This window comes from Notechis scutatus, chromosome 6 (genome assembly GCF_049901735.1).
Source record: "Notechis scutatus isolate UNSWTSFEM ecotype Mainland chromosome 6, rNotScu1.2, whole genome shotgun sequence".
NCBI lineage: Eukaryota > Metazoa > Chordata > Lepidosauria > Squamata > Elapidae > Notechis > Notechis scutatus.
Window position 1 is genome coordinate 41,160,975 of NC_142014.1, and position 26,525 is coordinate 41,187,499.

The 26,525-nt window shown below is 38.0% G+C and overlaps 1 protein-coding gene across 4 annotated transcripts in view; it reads right to left on the minus strand.

The window, feature by feature from the left end:
- PPP1R12A (protein phosphatase 1 regulatory subunit 12A) overlaps window positions 1-19,010 on the minus strand; it is a 106,872-nt gene extending 87,862 nt beyond the window's left edge. For 3 of the 4 annotated variants that reach the window (XM_026667693.2, XM_026667692.2, XM_087968030.1), the window contains exon 1: window positions 18,542-19,010. In XM_026667693.2, coding sequence (XP_026523478.1) covers window positions 18,542-18,778 — 237 coding nt within the window. In that variant the 5' untranslated portion in view covers window positions 18,779-19,010. The remainder of the gene's footprint in view (window positions 1-18,541) is intronic. The other variant, XM_087968031.1, reaches the window with a different exon arrangement.
- Between the last annotated feature and the right edge of the window lie 7,515 nt (window positions 19,011-26,525).

A 26,525-nucleotide genomic window follows, 5' to 3' on the forward strand; every position in this document is an offset into this window, starting at 1 on the left:
TACGTAAGAGACAGGTTTATCTAGTGGTTAAAGTGGTGTCCTAGAAACCAGGGGACTACATTTTCCTTAGGCATGCAAGTTGGTCGTATAATTTTGGGCCAGTTACTGTCTCTCAGCCAAACCAAAGTCACAGGGTTGTTGTGGGGACAATAGGAATAAAGGAATATTAGTCATGTTTGTGGCCTACACAGAGAGGGGTGGGAGGGAGGGGGGAGAGAGAGAGAGAGAGAGAGAGAGCAATGTTAATCCATTGTGTAATTTAAATTTTTAAAAAATCAATTTTTAATATGGAAAAAGTACACACCTACATTTATCACTGTTTCAAATACCTAAAGTCAATAGCAAATGCAAATGGTTTACAGGGGTCTTCAAACTTGGCAGCTTTAAGACTTGTGGACTTCAATTCCCAGAATTCCTCCTCCAGTCATGTTAGCTCAGGAATTCTAGGAGTTGAAGTCCACAAGTCTTAAACTTGCCAAGTTTGAAGACCCTGGGTTAGAGCATTGTTAAAATTTGAGAGGAATTTTTCTTATTTAAACCTCCAGCAATTTAATTTGGTTTCCTCTTTGTTCTTGAAATGTATAGTATCTAGACTGCAAATGCTCTCTGGTGCCTCCAGAAAGATAGTTATAGATGTTGATGCCTACGAGTCTAGTAAGTTATTTAGAAAGATTGCCAAACAGATGGACATTAATCAAGTGGAAAAGATTTCAACTTTCAACTTGCCCAGCCCAAACCATTTCACAAGTTCATCCTAAGAGGAGAACACTAAATACTGAAAGACGTTTTTTAAAACCCCAGAATTTTATCATGTGACTTATAAGTAATTTCACCACTACTGCTGTCAAAGTGCTTTAGTCTACCACTAAACAAAATTAGCATAAGTTAGATCTAAATGGGACTTGTGCCAGGTCAACTTTGCTGACAAGAAAGAAAATCAGGGCAGGATTAAAATTTGCTCATGAAAACCTAGGCAAAGAACAAGCCTTCTGGATTTAGGGATATGGATGTAGAAGCTATTTCCAGTATGGTTGGCATGCTCACATGACACCCCTGCTTCATAAGATGCTCTGGTTGCCAGTATGCTTCCAGATGCAATTCAAGGTGTTGATCATCATAAATAAAGCCCTAGATATAAGAGGGCCTGTTTATTTGAAACAATCTCCTACAATTTTCTGCCTGGCCAGTAAGAATTGACTAGGTGGATGCACTTTGGACTTCTTTGCTCAGTGTAATGTTTTGGAACCCAGTAAGTATACCATCAAGGACTGGGGCACTTATGTAGGAAACAAAAACAAAAGCACAAGATTAGAGGACCAACTTAAATACTGACAGGAAATTACAGTAACAAAGCCAGTTTAAGAAACTACAGTACTAAAGCCATTCACAATTTCAATGTTTCTACAAAAATGCACAAAATATGGGAAACAAACAGAATGAATCTGAAATCCTAACAAAGATGAAGAAATATGATGTCATAAGCATTATTAAAATTTACCAGGATAACATTTATTACTGGTAGCCCTTGAAGGTATAATTTATTCAAAAGGAACTAAGCAGCAGCAGTTGTGTTGAATGTAATGAAACATACCAAAACAGAAATCTAGGAATCATAGCATGGATAACCTGAGTATGTTTATAAGAATTTTAAAAGTGATAAACAAAAGTGACATTGCTATTAGAGTTTATGATAGATTAGCTGAACAGCAAAAATATGGATGAGGATGTTTTGAGGATGTTAGATGATCAAACTTTCAAAGGAATGTATTATAGTGACAACAGAAGATTTTAACTACCCTAACATGAACTGGAAACTCAACAGGTCAGAGGTCCAACAAATTCCTCTACTGTCTTGCTAATAACTGCTTTGTTAGCAATAAAGTAGTGTTTTACCCTTACTAACAAGGCATAATTGGTGGGAAAAGTAAAGATTTCTGGAACATTGGATAAGGTTATTCCTGAGATCAAGATCAAGAGTAGGAGGAAGAGAAAAATTAGACTCGTATACTGAATTACAGAACAGATTTTGATGAATTCAGAGAAAATGAGTGAAAGCCAAACTATTTAAATCCTGAAGGAGAAAAGTCCCTTAAGAATGGGAAATCCTGCAAAACAAGGTATTGAAAGTACAATATAAACAATTCCTACTAGAATGAAAAATGGAAGACATTTAAAAAAATCTAGCATAGATACACATAGAGCTATCTAAAATATTAATATAAATGAATATGTAAAGAATGTGGAAGCAAAGGCATATAACTAAAAGGAACAGCTGACAGAAACTATAGATTTTATTGCAGGATAAACTGCAGATTCTGTTAAGGCCTGTCAAAAATGTTCAAAGTAGTAACATAAAAGTCATTTATAACAGGGGTCTCCCAACCTTGGCAACTTTAAGACTTGTGGACTTCAACTTCCAGAATTCCTCAAAGCTTACCAAGGAATTCGGGGAGTTGAAGTCCACAAGTCCTAAAGTTGCTAAGGTTGGAGACCCCTGATTTATAGGACAGACATTTGTACCTATATACATACTGTGGAGTCGTTGGTGCGGAGTTTGCTTGCTTGCTTGCAGACATTTCATTACTTGACCACACGATTTCATCAGCATTAGCACTGATGAAGTTACATGCTGGGGTAATGAAACTTCTGCAAGTGAATAACCAACTCAGAGAGCACCAACAACTGCACAGTTCAAACTTGAGTTACATGTGCTCTCTTTTGTTTGTAGATATTTATTTTATACAAGGCAAAGAGGCTACAGGTCTACTGAGAGACGGAAAGGTTGAACTGATACTTAGTAGGTGATAGTGAGAAAGAAAAATGTCTTTTAAGTTTTAATGTCACTTCAAAGTGAAACAAAGCTCTGATTGTATCTAGTTACCAGTGAAATGATAGAACTACAGCTTAGAAGAAACAAGAAGGGAAAATAACAAGTAGGGTCCGTGGTGGCACAGTGGTTAGAATCAAGATGATCCCACCTTGATTCTTCACTTTGATTTTAGGGAATCTCAGATAGGCTGTCTTATATACCAGTGATCCCCAACCTTTTTGACGCCGCGGCCCGGTACCGGCATCAGCTGGGTGCTGCCATCTTTTTTTGATGAAAAAGTGCTTCCGGTGAGCTTTCTACCCGGAAAAGCTCACCGGAAGCGCTAGCGCCGCCATCTTTTTGATGAAAACGTGCCGGTGAGCTTTCTACCCGGAAAAGCTCACCAGAAGCACTTTTTTATGAAAAAAAGATGGTGGCGCCCAGCAAGCCAGCGGCCCGGTAGGAGTTGTTCCGCGGACCGGTACCGGTCCACGGACCGGTGGTTGGGGACCCCTGTTATATGCCACTATAGTTTACAGCACTCTCTAAACTGTTTGCAGAGCAGCATATTGTTCCCCCAACAATCTGGGTCCTCATTTTACCAACCTCGGAAGGATGGAAGCTGAGTCAACCTTGAGCCAGTCAGGATTGAACTACTGGCAGTAGGCAGAGTTAACTTGCAATACTGCATTTTCTTTCTTATCCACTCTTCCTTCCCAAGGCTAAGTTATTTATTTCATGATTCTTGCATTCTTTTTCAGGGTAATTTCCATACTTCTCACAACCACTATTTTTGGAAATTCAAGGATAACTGGTGAAATTCCAATAAATTGTTATTATAAAATGTGTGAGTATTTGAATAGGAATACAATTCACAAAATTTAATTCACATTTAATTGATAATAAGTGAAAAGCAGTCTAACCTTATAACCTTTTTTGATTTAGTTGCTACCTTAATAGATTGAGGAAATGCTGTTACCATAATATACATCAACGAAGTATCTGACAAAGTCTCTAGTGAAGTTCTAATTAATAAAGAGGTAAATTATGTCTTAAATGACCCAACTGTTAAATGAATTTATAATTGGCTAACTGACCATAAACACTATTTTCAATTATCTGCACAAAGGGGTAGATGATACAAAGCTGTGAAGGGTACCTAACATTTTAGAAGATGCAAATATTCAAAAAAAAAAAAAAATACAGACATGCATGAACAGTGAAATGAAATATTATAGTCCTTGATCTACAACTATTCAAAGTTATGTCAGTGTTGTAACTTACAACCATGCATTTATGGCTGTTGCATCATATCTATATTCATATAATCAAAATTTGGGCACTTGGCAACTGGCATTTATTTACAACAGTAACAGAATTCCAGGGGTCATGTGATCTCCATTTCCAATAGGGAAGCCAGTCACTTAACAACCGTGTGATTCATTTAACAACCACTGTGATTCACTTAATAGGGCAAAAAGATCATAAAATTGAGCATGAGTAACTTATCAACCACATCACTTAACAATGGAAATTCAATTCTGAACTGTGGTCATAAGTTGAGGATGTTTTGTAGGTTGAAATTTTATCTGAGAAGAAAAAATAAGCATAGAATGGTGGAGACCTGGATTTGTAGAAGTGCATCTAAACTAGGAGTGTCAAGCTCAAGGCCCACGGCGCCTCTGCTAGTGGCTCCCCCGCAGCCCATATTTGGCCTGGACAGCCTCCTGCAGCCATCTGCTGGCCAAAATGGGCCACTGGGGCCTCCAGAAGCCTCCCCTGGTCCATTGCTGGTCAAAATGGAGCCTCTGTGGGCCTCTCCAGGCCTGTTACAGGCCAAAATCGAGCCTCCGTGGGCCGAATTCAGCCCTCCCCATCCCATTTCCCATGCCTTTACTGTAATTACTTTTCGAAGAGTTCCAGAAGAGGTTGATCCATGTGGCAGAGAAGCCAAAGTCTTTTATTCAGAAGACTGAGAGAAGGTGAGATAAGGAAAACAACTTTCCCACCTGAATAAAAGGCCAGCTTCTCTGCCATGAGGGCCTGCAGACTTGGGCCAGTCTGGCCAGCGACGAGAAACCTCCTGCTTGCTGCTGACCGGCTAGTTTCTTGAATCAGCAGCTTCAGGGATTGGGTCATAGCAACCAACCAACAAAGGGCTTGAAGTTCAGCCTGATGAGACAAAGGAAGCAAGCTCCTCATTGATTGGCTGCTGCTGCTGCCTCAATCCCTGAAGCAAGAGGCTGCTATGGCCTAGGCCGGGCCACAGCCAAAGTCTTTTACTCAGAAGCTGGTGAAAATGTTTTCCTTAGATTTCACATTCTTACAGCTTTGCCATCATCTGAATAAAATACTCTGGCTTCTCTGCCAGTGAGTCAGCCTCTTCTGGAGATCTTCAAAAAGTAAGTAATCCATGGGAAATGCGGGGGGGGGGGTGAAAGCAAAGCTACTGCTAGCAAAGCAGGCCCAGTCTGTGGGGACCCGGCTGGGCAGGATGAGGGTAAAGCAATTGTGGGGACTCCAGGGGAGCATGAGGTATCTCAGTGGATTGGGGAAGGGCTTGGATGGCCTGCTGCAGCACTAGGCCCCACATGCTCTTCCCCACTCTGAGATATTTCTTATGCATTTAATGAGCTGCGCATTTGATTAACAATGCATTGGGGAAACCAGGAAGTGATCATGTTCATTTAATGTCATTCAATCAAACAAATCCCTGGGTTATGAATGTAATTGGCAGGCTCTATTGCATTCATAACTCGAGGATTACCTGTATAATGAGAGTGAGAGAGGGTCTCAGGGAAGTCCTGCCTTAGCACTTGGACACCACAGCTGCACCCCCAACACGAGTCCCGTGTCATACCATGACCATGCCCCCTGGGCATGCCCTGTCCCCAGCCCTCTGAGGTCCAAACACAACCCTGATGCGGCCCTCAATGAAATCAAGTTTGACACCCCTGATCTAGACATTCTATTACAATTCAAACTGAGTATGCCATGCTGCTGCTAAAGATGCTATTAGCTATTTTGGGATGTATTAACATAAGTATCCAGTCTGGATCACTGGAAGTAATTGTTCTACTGTATTCTGCCAGTACAGTTCTGGGTTCCTTCCTCGGGTTTCTTTCTCTTTGGATGTTCTGCAAACAGAAGACCCTTTCCACCAAATTAATAAAAGTAAGCTTAATGAAATCAGTCTGCTTCAATACAGAAAGGCAATTTTTCCAAAATAACTGTTTTTCACAAGCTAATGCTGAATTTAGATGCCATACAATTTTTTCTTTAGTTTGTACCTAGTATGTGTGAAGTTAGCCATTTATAATTTGACGTTTGTGATTTAAAATGCAATGTGTGAATGTAGCAAATTATGACATATTTAATAAAAAGTTAAATAATGACTTAGCCTAATATGTGAGCCTACTTGTTTTATACTTGAAAACCTAACTCATGGTTTGCTTGTTTTGAAATCAATTTTTAATATTCAAAATATAAAGCAATAAATGATATGTTTTCCAAAGTACAGTCTTTTAGTTTTTTGAGGAAAATCTGATATTTAGTGAAAGAAGAAACAACATAATGCTTCTCTATATAAAACACCAACATAAGGGAAAAAGAACATCAATAAGATTGATGCAATACTGAACAATTAGGCAATTATTTCCGGTTACGTTTTAACTTCTAACTGAACCACTCCATATTCATTGCTTAACTACTGAGAACAAAAACAGAAAGATTAAGGAAATCTTGTTTGGCTAGCTAATATCAACAGTGTTGATGTTAAGAATTGAACCTAATAATTCAAACTTAATGAAGATGAAAAGCATCCAACAAGTATGGGAATTTACTCTGCAAATTATTCTCAAAAATTTGAACTATTTTGCTTCTAAATATAAAAACAACATGATATTTAAAGATGAGCTAAGCTTCTGACCAGACAGTATAAAAGGGGAACTACATACAAAAAGCAAGAGACAGAGCATCCTTTCTGTTTTTGTCTTCCTGCTTTTATTACTTTACAAAATTTAAATTAATATAGTTAGTGTTAGTCTTAGTTTCCTAAATCCACTTAATGACCATAGTTCTGTGAGCAGATTACAAATTTCTTTTAAAAGCACAGAGACATATAAACAATTGAGGTAATTAGAAAAATAATGAAAACTCTACTTAAAAGAGATAGTGTAAGATAAAATTTTACCATCTTTCAGTCTTAGGCATGATTAAACTACCTGTTCAAAAAAATGACTAAAAATGGACTTTCAAGTTAAACATACATACACACACGCACACACAATAGCACTGTGTAGCAAAATATGATAAATACAGACCTTCTGGATCAAGATAAAATAGTCTCATCTTCTCTTCTATTAACTTTTCCCAGTCTGATACCTTCCATGTTTGCTGTGAATTCCAAGAACTGCAATTCAGCAAAATCTGAAGTATGGCAAGCTAGAATTATTGTTACTCAATCTTCTTTTACAGCAAGGGTCTTCAAACTTGGCAAGTTTAAGACTTGTGGACTTCAACTCCCAGAATTCCTCAGCTAACATGACTGGAGGAGGAATTCTGGGAGTTGAAGTCTTAAAGCTGCCAAGTTTGAAGACCCCTGTTTTACAGGTTAAACTTGTAATTTGCGTGAATTATATTCTCACTCCTTCACTTTGTATGCATTCTAATACTGTTCTCCCCCAAATTTAAATTTCATATATAAATAATAGAATCTGAGCAGGCAATGACATGAAAAAAAAAAAGGGTTTTGGAGTCACAGTGGACTATCTGATGAAAATGTTCAGCTGTTATACAAAAGCCAAATTCCATGCTTGGAATCATTAAGAATGGAATTAAAAATAAAAGTGCTGATATAATAATGCCCTTGCATAAATCTATTGTCATATCACAATTGGTGTACTTCATATGGTTCTGATCACCCATCTTAAAGTTATTACAAAGCTGATTAAAAGGACAAATATGAAGCTAAAATTATCTGGAGACTGAGATAGGTTTCCTGAAAAGTTAGAGAAATTGAGGCTTTAGCTTGAAATGAAGAATAATAATGGATAGACATGACAGGATTTTATAAAGCATGCATGATAGTTAACATAGATAACTTGAAATGAGAACAATGTTTTTTCCCATTCTTACAACAATAGATTTTGAACTCATTCACTGAAACATAAAACAAGCAGATTAAGAACTCAAAAGAAATCTTTTTATATAGCACATACTTAAATCGTGGTATTCACTACTAATACTTGTAGCAATGACACCCAGTTTAAAAGGAACAAATTCATGCAGTATAAGACCAACAATAGCTGCTAATAATGATAGTTGCTTAGTATTTCCTAAATCAAAAGCAGTAAGTTTTAAAAACTGGCCACTGGGAATAAGGTTAGTGACAGCAGAAGGTTACTGTCCCCCAGTGCAAATTTATGAATTTCCCAGCAATTACATATACAGAACTTTGGTACAAGTTGAAATAGACTGGCCTATGGTTTGACAAATGTATCTTTTCTCTTATGTACAGAGAGCATATGCACCAAGACAAATTCCGTGTGTGTCCAATCACACTTGGCCAATAAAGAATTCTATTCTATTCTGAGAGCTCTTTTTATATTCTTATGTGTTTGAAAATATGTCTACAGCAGATGAGCAATAGTATTATTTTCATTTTGTGACTTACTATTCTTTAGGGGAAAGTCTTACGAAAGCATGAAAACTTTAAAATGTAAACATATTTCTTCCAATATTTGAGGGGCTGCCACAGGGAGGAAGGAGTCAAACTATTTTCTAAAGCGCCTGTAGGCCAGACAAGGAATAATGGATGGAAACTGAACAAGGAGAGATTTAACCTGGAAACAAGGAGAAACTTTCTGACAGTGAGAACAATCAACCAATGGAACAGCTTGCCCTCGGAAGTTGTGGGAGTGCCATCACTTGAGACTTTCAAGAAGAGATTGGACTGCCATTTGTCAGAAATGGTGTAGGGTCTCCTGCTTGGGCGGGGGTTGGACTAGATCAGGGTGGGCAAACTTTTTGGCTCGGGGCCGCATTGACTTTTAAAATTTGACAGACGGCCGGGTCAGCACAAGATATCGATACAAGCAGCTCCCCCCACCCGCCGGGCAGAACCCTTCGCCTCCTTGGCAGCCTGCAAGCTTTGCCTTTGCAAAGCCCTCAGGGGAAACCTGGGCAATTCCCAGCAACTTTCGGCTTCGTTTTCATTCACGAGCGTCGTGCCTCCCCCCAGCCGCACGGCAGCCTGCTCCAAGCAGCCCGCCCCACCCGCCGGGCAGAACCCTTCGCCCTCCTTGGCAGCCTGCAAGCTTTGCCTTTGCAAAGCCCTCGGGGAAACCTGAGCAATTCCCAGCAACTTTCGGCTTCGTTTCATTCACGAGCTTGCACCTCCCCCCAGCCGCACGGCAGCCTCCTCCAAGCAGCCCGCCCGTCGGGCTTCCCTCCGCCGGCGGCTTGGGGCGAGGCGCGGCGCTCTTGAGTTAAAACGAAGTTTAAAGTTGTTGGGAATTGCTCAGGTTTCCCAGGGCTTTGCAAAGGCAAAGCTTGCAGGCTGCCAAGGAGGGCGAAGGGTTCTGCCCGGCGGGTGGGGCGGGCTGCGAGCGCCGTGCCTCCCCGAGCCGCACAGCAGCCTGCTCCAAGCATCCCGCCCCACCCGCCGGGCAGAACCCTTCGCCCTCCTTGGCAGCCTGCAAGCTTTGCCTTTGCAAAGACTCGGGGAAACTTGAGCAATTCCCAGCAACTTTCGGCTTCGTTTTCATTCACGAGCTTGCACCTCCCCCCCAGCCGCACGGCAGCCTCCTCCAAGCAGCCCGCCCGTCGGGCTTTCCTCCGCCGCTGGTTAGCGCAGGCGCGAGCGCTCTTGAGTTAACGAAGCCGGTTGCTGGGAATTGCTCAGGTTCTGAGGGCTTTGCAAAGGCAAGCTTGCAGGCTGCCATGAGGGAGGGCGTTCTGCCCGGCGGGTGGGGCGGGCTGCGCAGCGCCGTGCCTCCCCAGCCGCACAGCAGCCTGCTCCAAGCATCCCGCCCCACCCGCCGGGCAGAACCCTTCGCCCTCCTTGGCAGCCTGCAAGCTTTGCCTTTGCAAAGCCCTCGGGAAAACTTGAGCAATTCCCAGCAACTTTCGCTTCATTTTCATTCACGAGCGCGCGCCTCCCCCCCAGCCGCACGGCAGCCTGCTCCAAGCAGCCCGCCCCACCCGCCGGGCAGAACCCTTCGCCTCCTTGGCAGCCTGCAAGCTTTGCCTTTGCAAAGCCCTCGGGAAAACTTGAGCAATTCCCAGCAACTTTCGGCTTCATTTTCATTCACGAAGCGCGCTTCTCCCCCCAGCCGCACGGCAGCCTGCTCCAAGCAGCCCGCCCACCCGCTGGGCAGAACCCTTCGCCCTCCTTGGCAGCCTGCAAGCTTTGCCTTTGCAAAGCCCTCGGGGAAACTTGAGCATTCCCAGCAACTTTCGCTTCGTTTTCATTCACGAGCGTCGCGCTCCACCCCCGAGCCGCACGGCAGCCTGCTCCAAGCAGCCCGCCCGCCCGCCGGGCAGAACCCTTCGCCCTCCTTGGCAGCCTGCAAGCTTTGCCTTTGCAAAGTCCCTCGGGAAACTTGAGCAATTCCCAGCAACTTTCGGCTTCGTTTTCATTCACGAGCGCCGCGCTCCCCCCAGCCGCACGGCAGCCTGCTCCAAGCAGCCCGCCCCGCCCGCCGGGCAGAACCCCTCCCGCTCCTCCGGGGAAGAAACTCCAGCCTGCAAGCTTTGCCTTTGCAAAGCCCTGGAAGGGGGATCGGGGACTCACCTTTGGAGAGGTCGCACTCAAAGGTGATTTTGAACTCCCAGCCGATGCCTTTGCAAATTTCTTTCTTTCCTACTCCTATCGCTCCGCACTGTTTTCCAGCTTTGGGGGCCACGCGGCACAGGGCAATACACCACGCCCAGCAATTTTTTTTCAGGGGCGGGCGGTTTGGACAGACCAATGGCAGCGATTTTTTTAAAGGGAAGGGCCGGATTGGACAGACCAACGGGCCGGATGTGTCCCGCGGGCCGTAGTTTGCCCACCCCTGGACTAGATGATCTACAAGGTCCCTTCCAACTCTGATTATCTGTTAACCATTAGATTCCAGAACTGCAGTGTTATACTTATTTTATGATATATGTTACATGAAAAATCTCCAATACAGTGAAACTTTCATTAATACATTCTTTATGGAATCTGGTGGTATAACAAGTTTGTGTTTTGTTCCCCTTCTTTCAAAGAGGCTAACTGATTTTTTTTTTCCTAATCTTACACACAGGATCTCCCCATGGAGTTCTCAGAACATAAGAAACTACATTTGTTGGTGATGCTCAGAATTACTACATTACTTTCTTGCTATTCAAGGATATTTGGCCACAAATACAAATGAGATATATTTCCTTGTTGTTCTAACAATATACTGACATGCTACTAAAGATGGTGACAGCTGAGGAAAACCTCTATTCTACGCCAGAGTTTCCACTGACTGTCATTTCAGGAATGTATCTAGCAATACATGACAACTTGGAATGTCTCCGCCTACCAGATAACATCAGAACATGCACTGCTTACTACAAGTCCTACTGCTTTGTAACTCTCTTAGAGTTGCCTTTTTATGGTTAATAAAATCAGCAAAACAGTTATGGTAGTAAAGATTTTGAATACTTGAATGCAATAGTGTGGCATATATGCAAATAATTAAAGAAAGTTGTGAACCTTTAAATTAGCAGTGTTCCATTTAGAATTTACATTTCTTGAAATAATTTGGAAGATTCATTTACACTGAACTAGTAAATTAAACTGCTTCCTAAGTTAGTATTAATGAACACAACTAAACTGTAACACTATACTTATTACTAATGATGACAGACATGTCTTTTCTTTTGAATTTTCTCTTTCTACATAGTTTTTCATCTACATTTCACATATTCTATATATTTGATGTATAATAGAACATGAAGATAATTTAATTTTATCTCCAGACAAAAAAGGATATATGAACTGTTCTACCAAGAAATATTTTTCTGAAACATTGTTACATCTGTATAGAAGAAAAATGTACATATACTTATTTGTCCACCAGGATTATACAATATACGTAAACTTATAATCTCAATAAAATTTTATAGTGTGCCTCTTTTTATATAAGAATCAAGACACATTTGTGCTAGCTTTATGTATCAGCCTACATTCATCCCTGTTTTTGTAGGACTATGAGTATTGTATACAAACTGGGCATTTTAATAACTGATTCAATTTGTTTGCTGAAGCGTACTACTTTTCTGTCATACTATGAGTTTATTATACTTCAATTTTCATTGTATATATTCCCTGAAATATCCATCTTAAAATCTTCCATTATGAATATGAAATCAGATTACTTGCTTTTCTTGAGCAGCTATTCAGTTTTCAACATGAAATAATTTTGGAGTTAATGTAAATGTTTAAGTGATTGTTTAAAGTTGCGAGAGTGTGGAATTAGGTAGACTTATGACAGCTTGCAGTTGCAGCCATTGCAGTGTTTCTGCAGTCAATGACCGTGATTCATATGCTTGGCAACTAGTTCACAATTACAACATCACAGCATCCCATGGCCACAGGGTTGCCATTTCAAGGCTTTTCTGCTGGCTTCTGACAAGCAAAGTCTATGGGAGTCCAGAAAGAGGTTGTGAATGACAATCATGTGACTACAGGATGCTGTGACTATGCAGGATTTGCCTAATGACAGCAATGGGGACTGCTGCAAATGCAGAGCTGATTATCCCAATTACTGCCATTAAGCAAGGACTATCAGTATTCTTGCAGATCAGCTAGTTCTACTATATATATACTGAGATGCAAATGACTGTAAGTTATTTAGCCCACCCTAAATATGCATAGACACATAATTATTTGATTTTATTTTATTTGTCTATAGCCATGGTATATTTCTTATTGCTTTTAGCTTAGCATAACATATGAACACAGCCTTAGTAAATCATGGTTTACAATATAGTCTTTTGAAAGCATCCAATTTTGGCTTCTTCAATTAATGATTGCTTAGGTTAACATGGGTTTCCAGTTATTCTGTGGTTGCAGAAGCCACAACATTCATCTATTTTTCCTTCATTCAATAGAAAGACCTTTCTGATATTACAATCTTACAAAAGCCGTTGTTTTTTTACCCTCAAAGAACCTGTTGTTTTACCTTACAACTTTAGTATACTTAAGAGTTCTTGGAACATCCAAACTACCTTGTCTTCTCCATTCCAGATCATGAAAAAGCAGCTCTAAATTGCTTAGTAAGAGATGGGCACAGACAAATTTAATCAATAAATAAATAAAATATAAAAAGTAAAAGTAAAAAGTAAAGTAATTTGTGAAGCCATAGTTGGGGCACAATAAACATTACAAAATAAGTTTCTGAATTATTTTTATATGACAGAAAAAAAACAATCTTACTTAATACAGCAATAAGATCTCATTCTAAAAATGAGATTGCACTTTTGCTGAAAAATATAATTTTAAAGCCTAAAATTTGGACATCATTTCTAAAATGATGGAATTGTTTTTTCCAGCTTTAAAACCAAGGTGTTTGTCCAACCCATACTTAAAAATAGTAAATAAAATTGCTGAAATCCTGAGATAAATGAAAATTAATTCAGTTTCCAATTTCCAATAAAGATTTTGATGGTACACATTTAAAGCAAAGCACATACCAGTAATTGTTCTGTGAAGAGATGGACACTTTCTAGATGGGATACATATATAAGGTAAAATAGGACACTTTGGAAGTTAATTTAAAAGGCTGTATCTACCTCCAGCCCTTTCTGCTTCTACTACTACCCTGTTTCTCCAACAATACGGCCTCCCCCAATAGGAAGTCCCAGCATGTTTTATAGGCATGAAATGAAATTAAGCCCCTCCCCCCAAATTAAGGCCTATATTAAAACATGCGAAATGGGGGGGAATGGTGGGGGGGGGCTTGCCGTTAGGAAGTACTTTTGTTGCACACCTGGATATGGTGCTGCCTGCATTGACCCCGATACTAAGTGCCTCACCAACGCCGAGGTCAACATCCAAGCCGTCGCCGCCCGCCCACCCAAAGATGCAAGGGGGGGGAATTAAGTCACCCCCGAAAAGACAGCCTAGCCATTTTTTCGGGGCTCAAAAAAAAATAAGACCCGGCCTTATTATATGAGAAACACGGTACTATTATTACATTAAAAATGAAAAATAATACAAATGTCAATAGTAAATGGTAAAAATCTAAACTTGACATTTATTTTTCTACTGCTATATTTATACATGCTTAAACCATTAGAATAAAGTTACTCAGAATAAACTGCACAGTCAAAACTAAATTATTCCTCCATAATTTATTTACAGTAATGAATATTTAAATTTTCTTTACAAATATATTAGTATTTGGACTTTTCTAGAGTACCTAATCTATAAGATAAAACCAAAGGTTTAGAAACTCTACTTTTTCACTTTTGGGGAAAAAATCTGTTATGAAGAAGATGGCTGATATTTAAAATAGCACAGTTCCATATATGATTTTATAGGTACACACAGAAAGAGTACTCCCAACACTAACTCCCCATTCTTTTTTTTTTTTCTGAACTGCTCAGTTATTCCTATCCTGTCTTATGTAAAACAGACATTATTGCAATAGAAGAACTAATAGGAACTCTGTATATGATTCTTGATGTAGTTAATAGCACTTAGACTTATATACTGCTTCATAGTGCTTTAGAGCACTCTCTAAGGGGTCCTCTCTAAGCAGTTTACAAAGTCAGCGTATGGGTCCTCATTTTACGGATCTCAGAAGGATGGAAAGCTGAGTCAACCTTGAGCCGTAATGCTGTAGTTATCAGACTCAATGGAACTACATATAAGTTCATATTTAACAGAATTTGATATGAAGGCTATTGATTAGTGATACGCTTTATTGAGTCTTAATAGCAGATATTTTGTAGTAGATATCCTGTAGAGTTAAGAAAATAACTCTGCAGGATATAGAGTTAAGTTATAACCCTAACTTATATCAATCAGTGTAACATATACATACTATTTCAAATCAATATAACTTACAAGCAAAAACATTTAGCTTTAATATTTTTCAAACAAATGCAATTCATTAGTATGCTACCACCATTAAAGCAGCCAGCATCTTATTATCTCCTCATATACATAGCAAACAGCACAAAATGAAATAATTGCATAGGTGATATGTTTTTCATTAAGTATTCAAAAATCAAAAAAATTGTAATAGTGGGGTCCTGTGATTTCTTATCACAACATACAAAATCTAAATTTCATGTGAGATGGACAGCAATCTAAATTTAATAAATAAAAACAGAGCTTGACATGTTAATTATAAAGCAAGTTATACAAACTATGAATTGTTATTTTACTGTTTCATGCTCAAACGTTTCAAAGTATCACTCTAATCTGTTCCATTTCTACTGACTCAGCATTGCTATCTATACAGGGTAAGTCCCAAATTGGAATGAATATAAATAAAACTATTATCTATCCTGCCAATGAACATGGTCTAGTTCATAAAAAATGCTAAGCTCCAATAAGGTTTATTTGCTTTTGGCTTTTTTTTTTTTTGCAAACCCACTTGAAATAGATAACGATGGATAAGCACACTGACTTAGCAATGTATGTGAACAGAGTCTCATGCAGCCTAATGCATATAGGCACAGAGAAGCTCAAAAAGGGAAATATTTAATATAACATTTAATATTATATATTAATATATAATTCATTTACATTTTTCTCAGAATCTAACCTATTAGTCATGTTCATGTCTAATCAGAATCTCAGCTGTATTTGCAAACCCAGAACACTTTTTCAAGAAATAGGTTACAATTATTGCACAATACACTCCCAAAACATTCTTTGCTTCTGTAGCTTCCAACCTAGTGACTAGTATAACACAATGCTCTTAAAGAGAACTTCAGCTGGGACAAATATAATAGTTGTTTTCTAAGCAAGCATTATAATACATGCCTTTATACCATCAACACTTTGCTTCAAGGCACAATTCACAACATTTTTTACCACTGAATGTGCTAAACAGTTTAAACATAAATGGCTATCTCCCTGAATATATGTCTATCTCAATTGTAGTCAGGTATCATTTTCTTAATCACTATGTCTTCTATATGCCAGATTGTAATTGAGTTTTAAAATAGTAAATCTTGAATCCCTTACATTCTGAAATCCTGTGTGTGAAAGTAGAGCTTAACAAAGTTCATGTGATTTTAAAAAAAAATTAAACAAGGCTAGATCAAGTTAACATTTGGTTGGAGGATTGCCAACTATTCTAGGAAGTCAAAAAACAACCCAGAAGGAAACAGCAAACTAGTTCTATACTGTTGTAAAAAAACACAAATGTACACATGTGTTTTGTCATGTAGCCAACTTGACTTGAACGACTCTGCCTTTTGAATTAGGTCTTCTTTATCCCTCTTTTGCAAGATAGCAGAAATTCTGTTATTGCTAGGCCAATTTTTATAATGTATGTAATCATTGCCTTAATAAATAATGTACATCATTCATGAAATTCCAAATATACCGAACTATGTAACCAAATAATAGGATATAATGCAAAGACAGAAAAAACTATCTTATCAAAAGCCTGCCAAGCTCATGTCACAAAAGGGGAGAAAAGATTTTTTCCCATTTTTTTTCCTCTTACGGGTTTTAATGTAACACCAGTTCCTCAGCCTTAAGGTTTGCATAAATTTGCTAATTTCTTGAGAAACCTTGAGGAATAAGAATGATATAGGTCCTAAGGATTGTAATATGTTTTTAGTCTTCTTCATATTCACAAAACTTTTTTTTTCTTCTATCACATAACGAGACAGTATTTGTAATACTGTACTACCTTCCCCCCACAAGCCGCTTGAGTTCCTGTCTTTGGAGGAGCTTGTAGATGAAGCCAAGGAGTACCTGTTTTGGAGGGGGTATATTTGTAATATTTTTACAGCCTGGGATACCATTCCAGGGATCACAGGATTGACTATAGGTTAAAAATCTATTTTAAACGTATCTAGTATCTCAAAAAGATACATACCAACACTATTTTAGACCTTATTTAACCCTAAAGTTCTCTGAGTTTAAAGTGTGAAACATAATTTTCTCAATAAAATTCTAACTAGCAAGAAAGACCAAATATGAAATTCTATTACATGTATACTCTAGAGTGGGCTTTCTCTCAGTACTGCGTAAGCTAATAAAGTCTAACACTACTATGTGGAAAATGAGAACATCATTACTTAGCTTTAAAACAAAAGTGGCAATCTAAAATACTGTTCAATTCATTTTGTAAATATGACGTGTATATATATTTAAACTAATTAAATTATATCAGAAGAAGAGTGGATTTAATTCAAAAGACAAGATCCATTATAAATCTTGCATAATACTAAGGGCACAACATATATGTGTTCAACTACCCTGAATCAACTTATCCATGAAAGCTTTCTTCTTCCCAGTGTCATCATCAAGAATTTTAAGTACGGACTAAATTGAAATCTGTTTCATAGCTTAATAAAGCAATACTTGTTAGTATACTGCAAAATGCACTTTTTCTAGTCTCTAAAGATATCCTAATTACTACATCTTTAAGTAACTACTAAGACTACAACCCTGCTAAACAAAAATCAAGCTGTTGAAGTAATTAACTTGTTTTTTAAGGTATAAATACATATATACACAAAGTGAGTTTATAATGTTGTTATTTCTCCTGGTCTGTTAATAAAATCTGCATCAACTCAAGCATCCAACATTATCTAGGGATTGCCACAGTCTTTCCTTATTTGGCTAACATCTGAGATTCCAGTCAGACTCCTATAAAACTTAAATGTCCCCAAAGCATCCATTTTGAGAACATTTCAGAATCAAGTTTATTTCTCATCTTTCCTCAACTGTCATTTTTGGAACTCTTGCGAGAAAAACCTATTTTAATTTGTAGTAATGATTTTATAACTTTCCATAAATAATAGAAAGGGTCCGAGTAATGGGTCCGAGTTTATATTCCATAATGTAGAGTCACCACCAGGGGAAAAAAAAAACACCAAGCAGCAACTTTAACAAATTAAGAACAGCATTTAGTACGGATGTGTTTAGGCGTTCAACTCATCTGCAAAACAGCCAGCCATTAAGGACAACCCCTAAATTTTCCCACTCTAGCAATGGTAATCACCCCATCACTTCACGAAGTTACCTCCTTCGTGAAAGGACTCGCCTCGTCCTCCTTGCCCTGTAAAAAAGAAAAGCTTGGGGAAGTTCTCCATTCTTCATCTGTCCCCCTTTTCTAGAACAACTAAGTCTCTCTGAAGCCCTACGGCAGCGAAGGAAAGAAAAGGCGACCACCAAATGCTCCTGTCTCTTGGGGGAAAGGCAAGGCCCGGCCTTATCAGCAGGTACAGCTTAGCCGGCAGAACCCAACATCCCTGGGACCCAAACAAGGATGTTCAACAGCCGGGCTGGCTCCCCACTAAAAGTCGGGAGGGGGGGCAGGAAGGCAGGTTCCGACGCCGGGCCACAGCCCTCCTCTCAAGGCGCCCAAAGGCAAGAAGTTCCGGAAGCACCCTAGCCAGACTATCCTAGGTGGAAGAAAGAAGCAGGCCTCAATCTCATCCCGGGCGGCAGAGCCTCCTCCTTCCCAGCAGAAGCTCCTGAAGCCCTGCCCCGGAGAAATGGGACAAGGAGACACAGACCTGGTGCAGTGCCGCGAAGCCGTCCACATTCGCGTAGTTGATGTCGGCGCCGCGCTCCAACAGGCGCAGCACTTCCTCGGTGTCGCCGCTCGAACAGGCAGCCAGGAAGACGGCGCTGTCGTCGAACTTCACCTTGGTCTTCTTGCGCTTGACCACGGGCGGCTCCTGGTCCGTCTCGGAGCCGATCCAGCGCTTCAGCTGCTCATTCCGTTTCTGCTTGGCGTCCGCCATCTTCATGCCCTAGTCGGGTCTCGTCCCTTTTCTCCCTGCCTTTCGCTTGTTCCTTTGCTTCAGCGGAGCCGCTCCGCACCCAGCAGGAGGCGGAGAAGCAGAGCACCGCCTGTATCCCACAGAACCTCGCGCGGCCGAATGCTCGCTCCTTTGCTCCCCCGCCCCACTCCCAGCGCACCAAAACGCCGCCCTGCGCTGCCCGCGCGCCTATCTCGCGCTCGGCCGGCTAGCGGAGCTAAGAGGAAAGAGAGGGAAAAGTGAAGCGCCCGGCTTCCTTAACAGAATCTCGCGATATTTTAGAAGAGACGCGGCGGCCGCGCGTGAAGTTTACTTTTAATGGACCGTTGGCGATGAGATCTCGAGGGGGTGCTGCTGTTAAGGCGGTCGGGAGCGCAGCCTCACAGAACCTTTTACCGAGTGGGAAAACCCGCTGCTCTCGGATAGCAAAGCTGTGGATAGTCTCGAGGTATCTTAAAGGTCACCGCGATAAGGCAGACACTTTCAGCTCACTGAACTATGCGACGTTATCTGAGGAAAAAGCTTAGGAACCTTAACCCCGCAAAGCACCTCGTTGAATATAAAGGCTCAAAAATCCGTGGGATAAATTCATGTATAAGGATATGATATAAATTTAATCATCCGCGTTGTAGTTTCTCTTTATCTACAGAGCTATGTAAAAAGAGAAGTAAAGCAGCAAGTTTCCTCTGGAAAGCTAGTGGGACCACTTTATTTCGCGCGTTTCCTTTTAAAGCAATGTTTCATTGTGTCTTTTTCCTCTGACAGCCTGGAGTAGAATGAGGCTTTCTTTTCCATATAGTTACCACAATAAATTATATTGTATATCCCTGTACTTTATTTCAAAAGAAAGTGGCACTCATCGCCCCAAAATAAATGAATGGACAAATTCATTCCGTGCAGCAATGAATGGACAAATTAGCATATTACATTTGGAAACGAAAACACATAACCCTGCAGACGATGGAGGTGCAATTCTATTTACTACAGGAGGAAATTCATGTGATTAGGGTGCCCACTATTAACATTTACTGTAGTGTTCAAAGTTTGCTGCCCAAAACTGCATATTTTTCAAAAGTAGTGTAAATTAGGTTGTCTTCCTTGTTGATGTACAAGTCCTTGTTGCTTTAGAAATTGTTCTTACATTGTTAATATTACATCTTAGAGAAAAACTATTTTCTATTGTGAAATTAAATTTAAACTTTTAAGATTAAAACTCCAATCGTTTCAGTATGTTGTTTGTGAGAATGTACCTTTTACAGAGAACAATTTGAAGAGATTAGTCCATAAAAATACCTTGATCAAAATAAAACAGGCTTCTGATTTAATACAGATCATATGATTAAATAATTGAGTCATACTGAAAGTAAACAGCACATTGCTTGAAATAAATATATATAGGATTGGTCTGTTAATCCTATATATAAAAATACATTTTCTTTTATGTTTAATATTTTTAAAATAAAATCTGCAAAAGTTATATCAACAAGTCATCCCAAATTTTCTATAGAGTAAAAAAGTTCTAGCGATTTCTTCAAAACATTTGACAGTTACATTTATTTGGAGAAGATATTTCATTGTATCACATATTAAAAAATAGAACTATTTACACCTCAAATGCTTCAGGGAATTGCAAAACCCTAAAATATGTTTCTTGGGGAGGTGCTGTGTAAATGTAGATGTGTGTCCCAGTGCTTCCTGGCAGCTTTCTTTAACTCTTACATAGACTTCTGGATTTTGCAGCTCCTGGGAGAGACTTAAGGCCTATTAATCTGGCAATTGTAAAAAAAAGTCCAGTTTACCATCATTCATTTTCTGGACATTGTAATGTGGAAAAAATGAAGTTGCTACTTCAGAACATTGTTAGACAAGAATGAAACACCCCCATAAAATAGCACAGGTTTGCTATTGTCTTCTTGCATTTGTTGAAAACAAGGAAAGTTGGCATCACAACTAGGAGATGTGTGAAAAGAACTGAGGAAGGCAAAGTGCTAATGGTGAGGGCAAATGGCTGCACGGCAGTTCACTAGTAACCAGAAGGAAGGGGATATCCCTGCATCAGTCTGAAGCACAATATACATTTAGGCACAATTATTAACAGTCATAGAATTTCATCCCCAAGATAAAGAATGATAAAACAATTTTGAACTATCCATTCATGGGAAGGGAACAAGGGTAATTTCATGCCATGAACAATAGATTAAAATTGACGTTGGGGTGTCTAGTTCCATACAATAGTATTATATAAATTTGGAGCATCTTAAGAGAAAGCTACACAATGACACAAAATGCCTCATAGAGAAATCATTTCTTGTTAGCTAAATTGAAATCTCCATGGCATAAAGCAAATAAAAATTTGATTTGCAGGCCTAATACTGCATAATTATACCTGTTAAATTGTTTGATTCTAACTTACACATCTACCTCTAAGTATACAATTAAACAAAATTGTGTTTAGGCACTTTGCTATTTTGTACTAACATGTACAATTTGAAGCCTCAGGGCTATATAGATTTATCCCAGTTTACCTGGGTGAATGGAGTCCTTCCAAAAGTTATCACTAAATATCATGACAGAAAGAGGAATTATTAACTAGATGAGCAAACATACAATTAATCATTATTTAATTTTATAATGAAATGTATTTATCAAATTTATACAGCTACCCATTTCCCCCAAAGCCAAAGGGGACTGGCCAGTTAACAGCAATAAATTAAACAGCCATGCTTAAATAAAAATCTAAAAGCCACAGTAATAAATAATATTTAAAAAATACAACCCTGTGAAAGGAAGGTAAAAATGGCCTAGTCAGTAATGGAGCCAATGGAACAAATCATGATTTATTTTTGTGCAAGGCAAACTTCAATTTTTCACATTAGTAGGCACAAAAAACTATGTCACAGAGCAGAACTTTTATCCATGCGTGTTCCATATGAACATTTGCTTTTTGAGCTTAGCTAAACTTCTACCAAGCAGATGATTTTATTAATGTCTGAATCATTCTTATTTAATATTATAAATAATTTGATAACTAGCCACATTTTATTTATGTAGTTGTATTTCATATTTCTAAACTATTCATCTCCATTAAATTAATAATTTATAATTGGCTGACCAACTGCACTCCATGTGTAGCCCCCAATGGAACGGCATCTACATGGAGGGAAGTATGCAGTGGGGTACCCCACGTTTCTGTCACGCCCAATACACTTCAATATCTTTATCAATGATTTAGATGATAGATGGGGAACTTAACAAATTTGCAGACAACACCAAACTGGCAGGAATAGCCAATACTCCAGAAGATAGACTTAAGATATGGAAGGATCTTGACAACTTCAACTTTTGGCCCTATCTAACAAAATGAAATTCAATGATAAGAAAAGTAAGATTCTGCATTTCAACAAGGAAAAACATATGTACAGGTACAATATAGGTAGTACCTGGCTCAATAGTAGTAATTGTGAGAGGGATCTTGGAGTCCTAGTGGAAAATCACTTAAAAATGAGCCAGCTGTGCTGCAGCTGCTAAAAAAGCCAACACGGTCCTAGGCTGCATTAAAAGGGATAAAATCAAGTTCACGTGATAAAATCAACTTCAAGTTCACTTTATAATGCTTTGGTAAAACCACATACTACATCCAGTTTTGATCGCCACAATATAAAAAAGATGTTGAGACTCTAGAAAGAGTGCAGAGAAGAATAACAAAGATGATTGGGGTACTAGAGGTTAAAACTTAAAGAATAGTTGCTGGAATTGGGTATGTCTAGTTAAATGAGTAATATTTTCTGAAACTTCCTCATTGATAGTTTGCTAATTCCTTATCCATTACTAAGCCAGGAACATAGGAACAATCCACAATCATGCTTTATAAATAATAAAAATATGGGTTTGCCTACAATATTACTTTATTTCCCTTTACCTTACCTCCCCCCCTTCCCTCTCTCTCTGATTCTGATGGTAATGAAAGTATCTTTGATTTAATACTTTGGCTCATCAGGTATGAAGGTATTACTAATAATAATGTCATACACATCTTCAAATTATATTCTATTATGTATAATGATAGCATTTTCAGACTTGTGTATGAATAAACTAACTAATATTCTTAGTTAAAAATTGTGTACTTTTAATACTTGTTATGCTTTATTCCTGATGCATTAACATTGTGAGATGCCAATACAAATCCACAAAGAAAATATCCATCCTTATTAAACTGATTATTTTGGGAGAAAATATAATATGTCATTATTTCATCTAACATGCTACATTATGTTTGGTGGAATTTATCCTGTTTTCAGTTAGATATGTGTTATCCAATGTCTTTCCATCTCATTTCTATCTACCACCTAGAAACTTCTATTTGAATATAATTTGCAAGAGTTCTAATTTCAAAAATCAAATAATCTCTCAAGAGAACCTGTACTGTATCTATTGTCACCAGGTATAGATCATATTGGTAAAGATCTGTTGCTCAGTACTAGTCTATAGCATATATTTTGCATTCAGATCATCCTGTTTAAAAATCTAGATCATCCAGTTATAAAGATAATAAATATTGGAAATATTTCTTTATGAGATTTTGAAGTTGTTGAGCTGGATTAAGTAGTCCAAAAAAGATACTGCCTTATCTACATTCTTCACTTTTCTTGTAAAATCTCTATAGCACTCTGTCATAATCATGCTGAGTACAGATCTTAGCATGTTGACTAAAAATGAAATATGTTATAGTCTATACAGCTGACTGATGCCAGGTACCTAAGGCTGCTGTTGGGTTTCTGAATTGATACAAAATGCATAGATGTTATTTTTGTGAGTCAAAAATTCATCCAAAATATACCATTATTCCTTTCTCATACCAGCCTCTTATCCTAATTCATATTTTTATTTAATTAACCTGTGTACCTTTAATTGAAACTGTATATATAATTGATATATTATATAACAATTATATATATATACACAGATATATATATGTGTGTGTGCATTTGTGTAACAATCACACATACATACATATATATCAATTATATATACACAGATTATAGACACAGATGATTTATCTAAGTGGTAGTATGTAAGATATAGCATCATGTGTTGAAATGTATTTGCCTACATCAGCAAAATGTTCAATGCATTCAAATGTGAATCAAAATGCCATTGCCCAAATGAAAAATTATAGAGCATGGTGATCTCACTGATTTCAACAAGAATTATGCAGCTACAATTTGAATTACATTGTAAACTTATTGAGATATTTCTAATGCTACTGCATGCTGCCTAAGGTGGGTGTAAACTTGTAGATGCTGCATAAAAATGAGTCATCATTAGAACTGTAACTTGTATCATAGCAACATTTGAATTAGAATTAGCAAACAATATTCAGATTTATCAAGCATATTCACTTTTGAGTAACCCTCTTGAAGGAACTTAATTTAAAGCAAAAACCTTGCACAAGTTTTGAAACAAAACTACATATACAGTTTTTATCTTAAAGTCAAGGCAGTTTTATTCTAAAAATTATTAGGAAAAAATACTCATTTATACATTTCTTCTAACTAATTTAAGCACTCAAAACAATACTTTCAGCTTTTCCAGTGCCAGGGTTATAATAATATTTAGTTCTGATGTACACTTCTTCAAATGGGACTAAGGCACAATTGGGAGGGGCGCTTCTGGGACAGACATCTGCTCAAAGAGCAGGTGACCACCATGTCTGGTATGCCAGGTGTGCTCTTTTTTGATCAAGGACTCCCTTCTCACAATCACTCAGCTTGTTTCTGGACTACTGTTTTGTGCAATTATCATACAGTAAAAATTACAATTGTAATAATATTCCTCATATTCAGTTAGTCCATAAACTAGTCTACTGCAATGCTTGGATTCTCACTGCACAGCAAGACAATTTATGACTTACATACTATAAAGCGTGCATACCCAGACACAGAATATATTTTCAAAGTCCACTCCTTTCATTTTTCCAAATCCGTTATGCTTCCTGACACTTATTGGAAAATGTGCTTTTATTAACATTTTCATGGACCACTTTAAATCATTTTTATTGTAAATAGGGCCAGTCTATTTCTTTAGCTGCTGCTCATTAGTAACATCCTGCTCTTCCCTGTGTAACTTGGACATAATATAGATTTTATACTATAAGGTAGATTTGTCAGTTTTCTCTATAAATTATCAACTTTTATAAATGATAGTAATATTTTTTCTTTTGTGCTTTTTAAAGGCACTTAAATATTTAAACTTACCATGCAGGTTCCATGTGTTTAATTTCATTGTTTAATTGTTGCATAGTTTTCCAACTATGTAGCTATTAGGGGGAAAAATCCAGACTGAACTACATTTATGTGCTGCCGTTTTCATGACAGGCTAAAATATAAATTGTTCCTGTTATGTTGCTGAAGGTGTGTGTTAAAATGCATAGTACAATGACAAGCACTCCTTTTATGAAACCCCTAAGGACTCAGAAAAGACGGGGAAAACATTCTAGAATATTTAATTTTATTTCATAATTATTTCAGTTCCTATAGAAGATTACTATGATTTTAGTTTTACTTAGGTGTTCAAAATTTCAGGCTTGCTGTATATATCTGTTCTTCGTGATAATAGTAGTTAAGAAAAATCAACAGCAATTTCTCAATATTCTTTCTAAATGTTGAGCATTTGAATGACATAACTACTGGTTTTAAGTAGAACAGAATGTATAGTTGAATGATCTAGAGGTGCCATTTTTGCCTCTAAAGTAATGTCACAATAATGACATTCAAATATAGGATATATATTTTAGGAGCATATGGGAAGGTAAAGTGTTTAAGTTTCTGTTAATACATTTTTTTTTAAAAGACCACAAAATGAGACAAAACAAATGCTTCATTTTTTGTGATATCATTGTTATTGCATAAGCTTCCCATACTCTTGGAGGACTAAATGAATGAAAACATGGAAAACTGGAAAAAACAATGCTTCTCATTCCTATTTTTGTATGATGTTTTCTAGAATATCAGATGGTGGTGGAATTTGTAACATAAAATTCAACTCAGGATAAAGAAATAAGAAGAGGTAAAGAGGGGAATCATATAGTTCTTTCAGAGAAACTGTTTCCATTTATTTTCAAATTGAATTAATAACATGTTGTATATCCTATATGTTTGTTTCTTTTTTTCTTTTTCTCAGTAAATGTTACAGAACATAAAGTTACTAATAAACATAACCTGTTAGTGGTTCTTTTTTTTACTTCCATACCATCTTCACTGAAGTAGTTCTAGATATCAAAGACCTAAAAGCATTTTTTGCAGATATATCTCATCTTTATTATTTTTATAAATAACTCAAGGTGGGTAATGACCTCCTCCTCCTCTACCCCCTCCAACAACAGCCCTGTGAAATAGAGAGAGCTGGTAGGCTGACAGAGAATGATTGGCCCCAATTCACCCATCCAGCTTTCATACCTTAAGGTGGCACTAGAATACACAATCTCTTGAAGTTTAGCCCACCTAGTGCCTTAACTACTAGACCGGACTGATTCTTGAGTCATCATAAAAATTACGATATTTAAGGTTATATAGTTTGCCTACACTATGCCTATAGCATACTAATACAATAACCCTTATGGAAAGCTTGCATTAAGTTCAATACTGCTCTAAATTCTGGTTTACTATAACCAAAGTTAGTTGACTATAGGGATCTACTTGTTTAATAAGGATTTATGCTTTGTACCACTGTGATACAA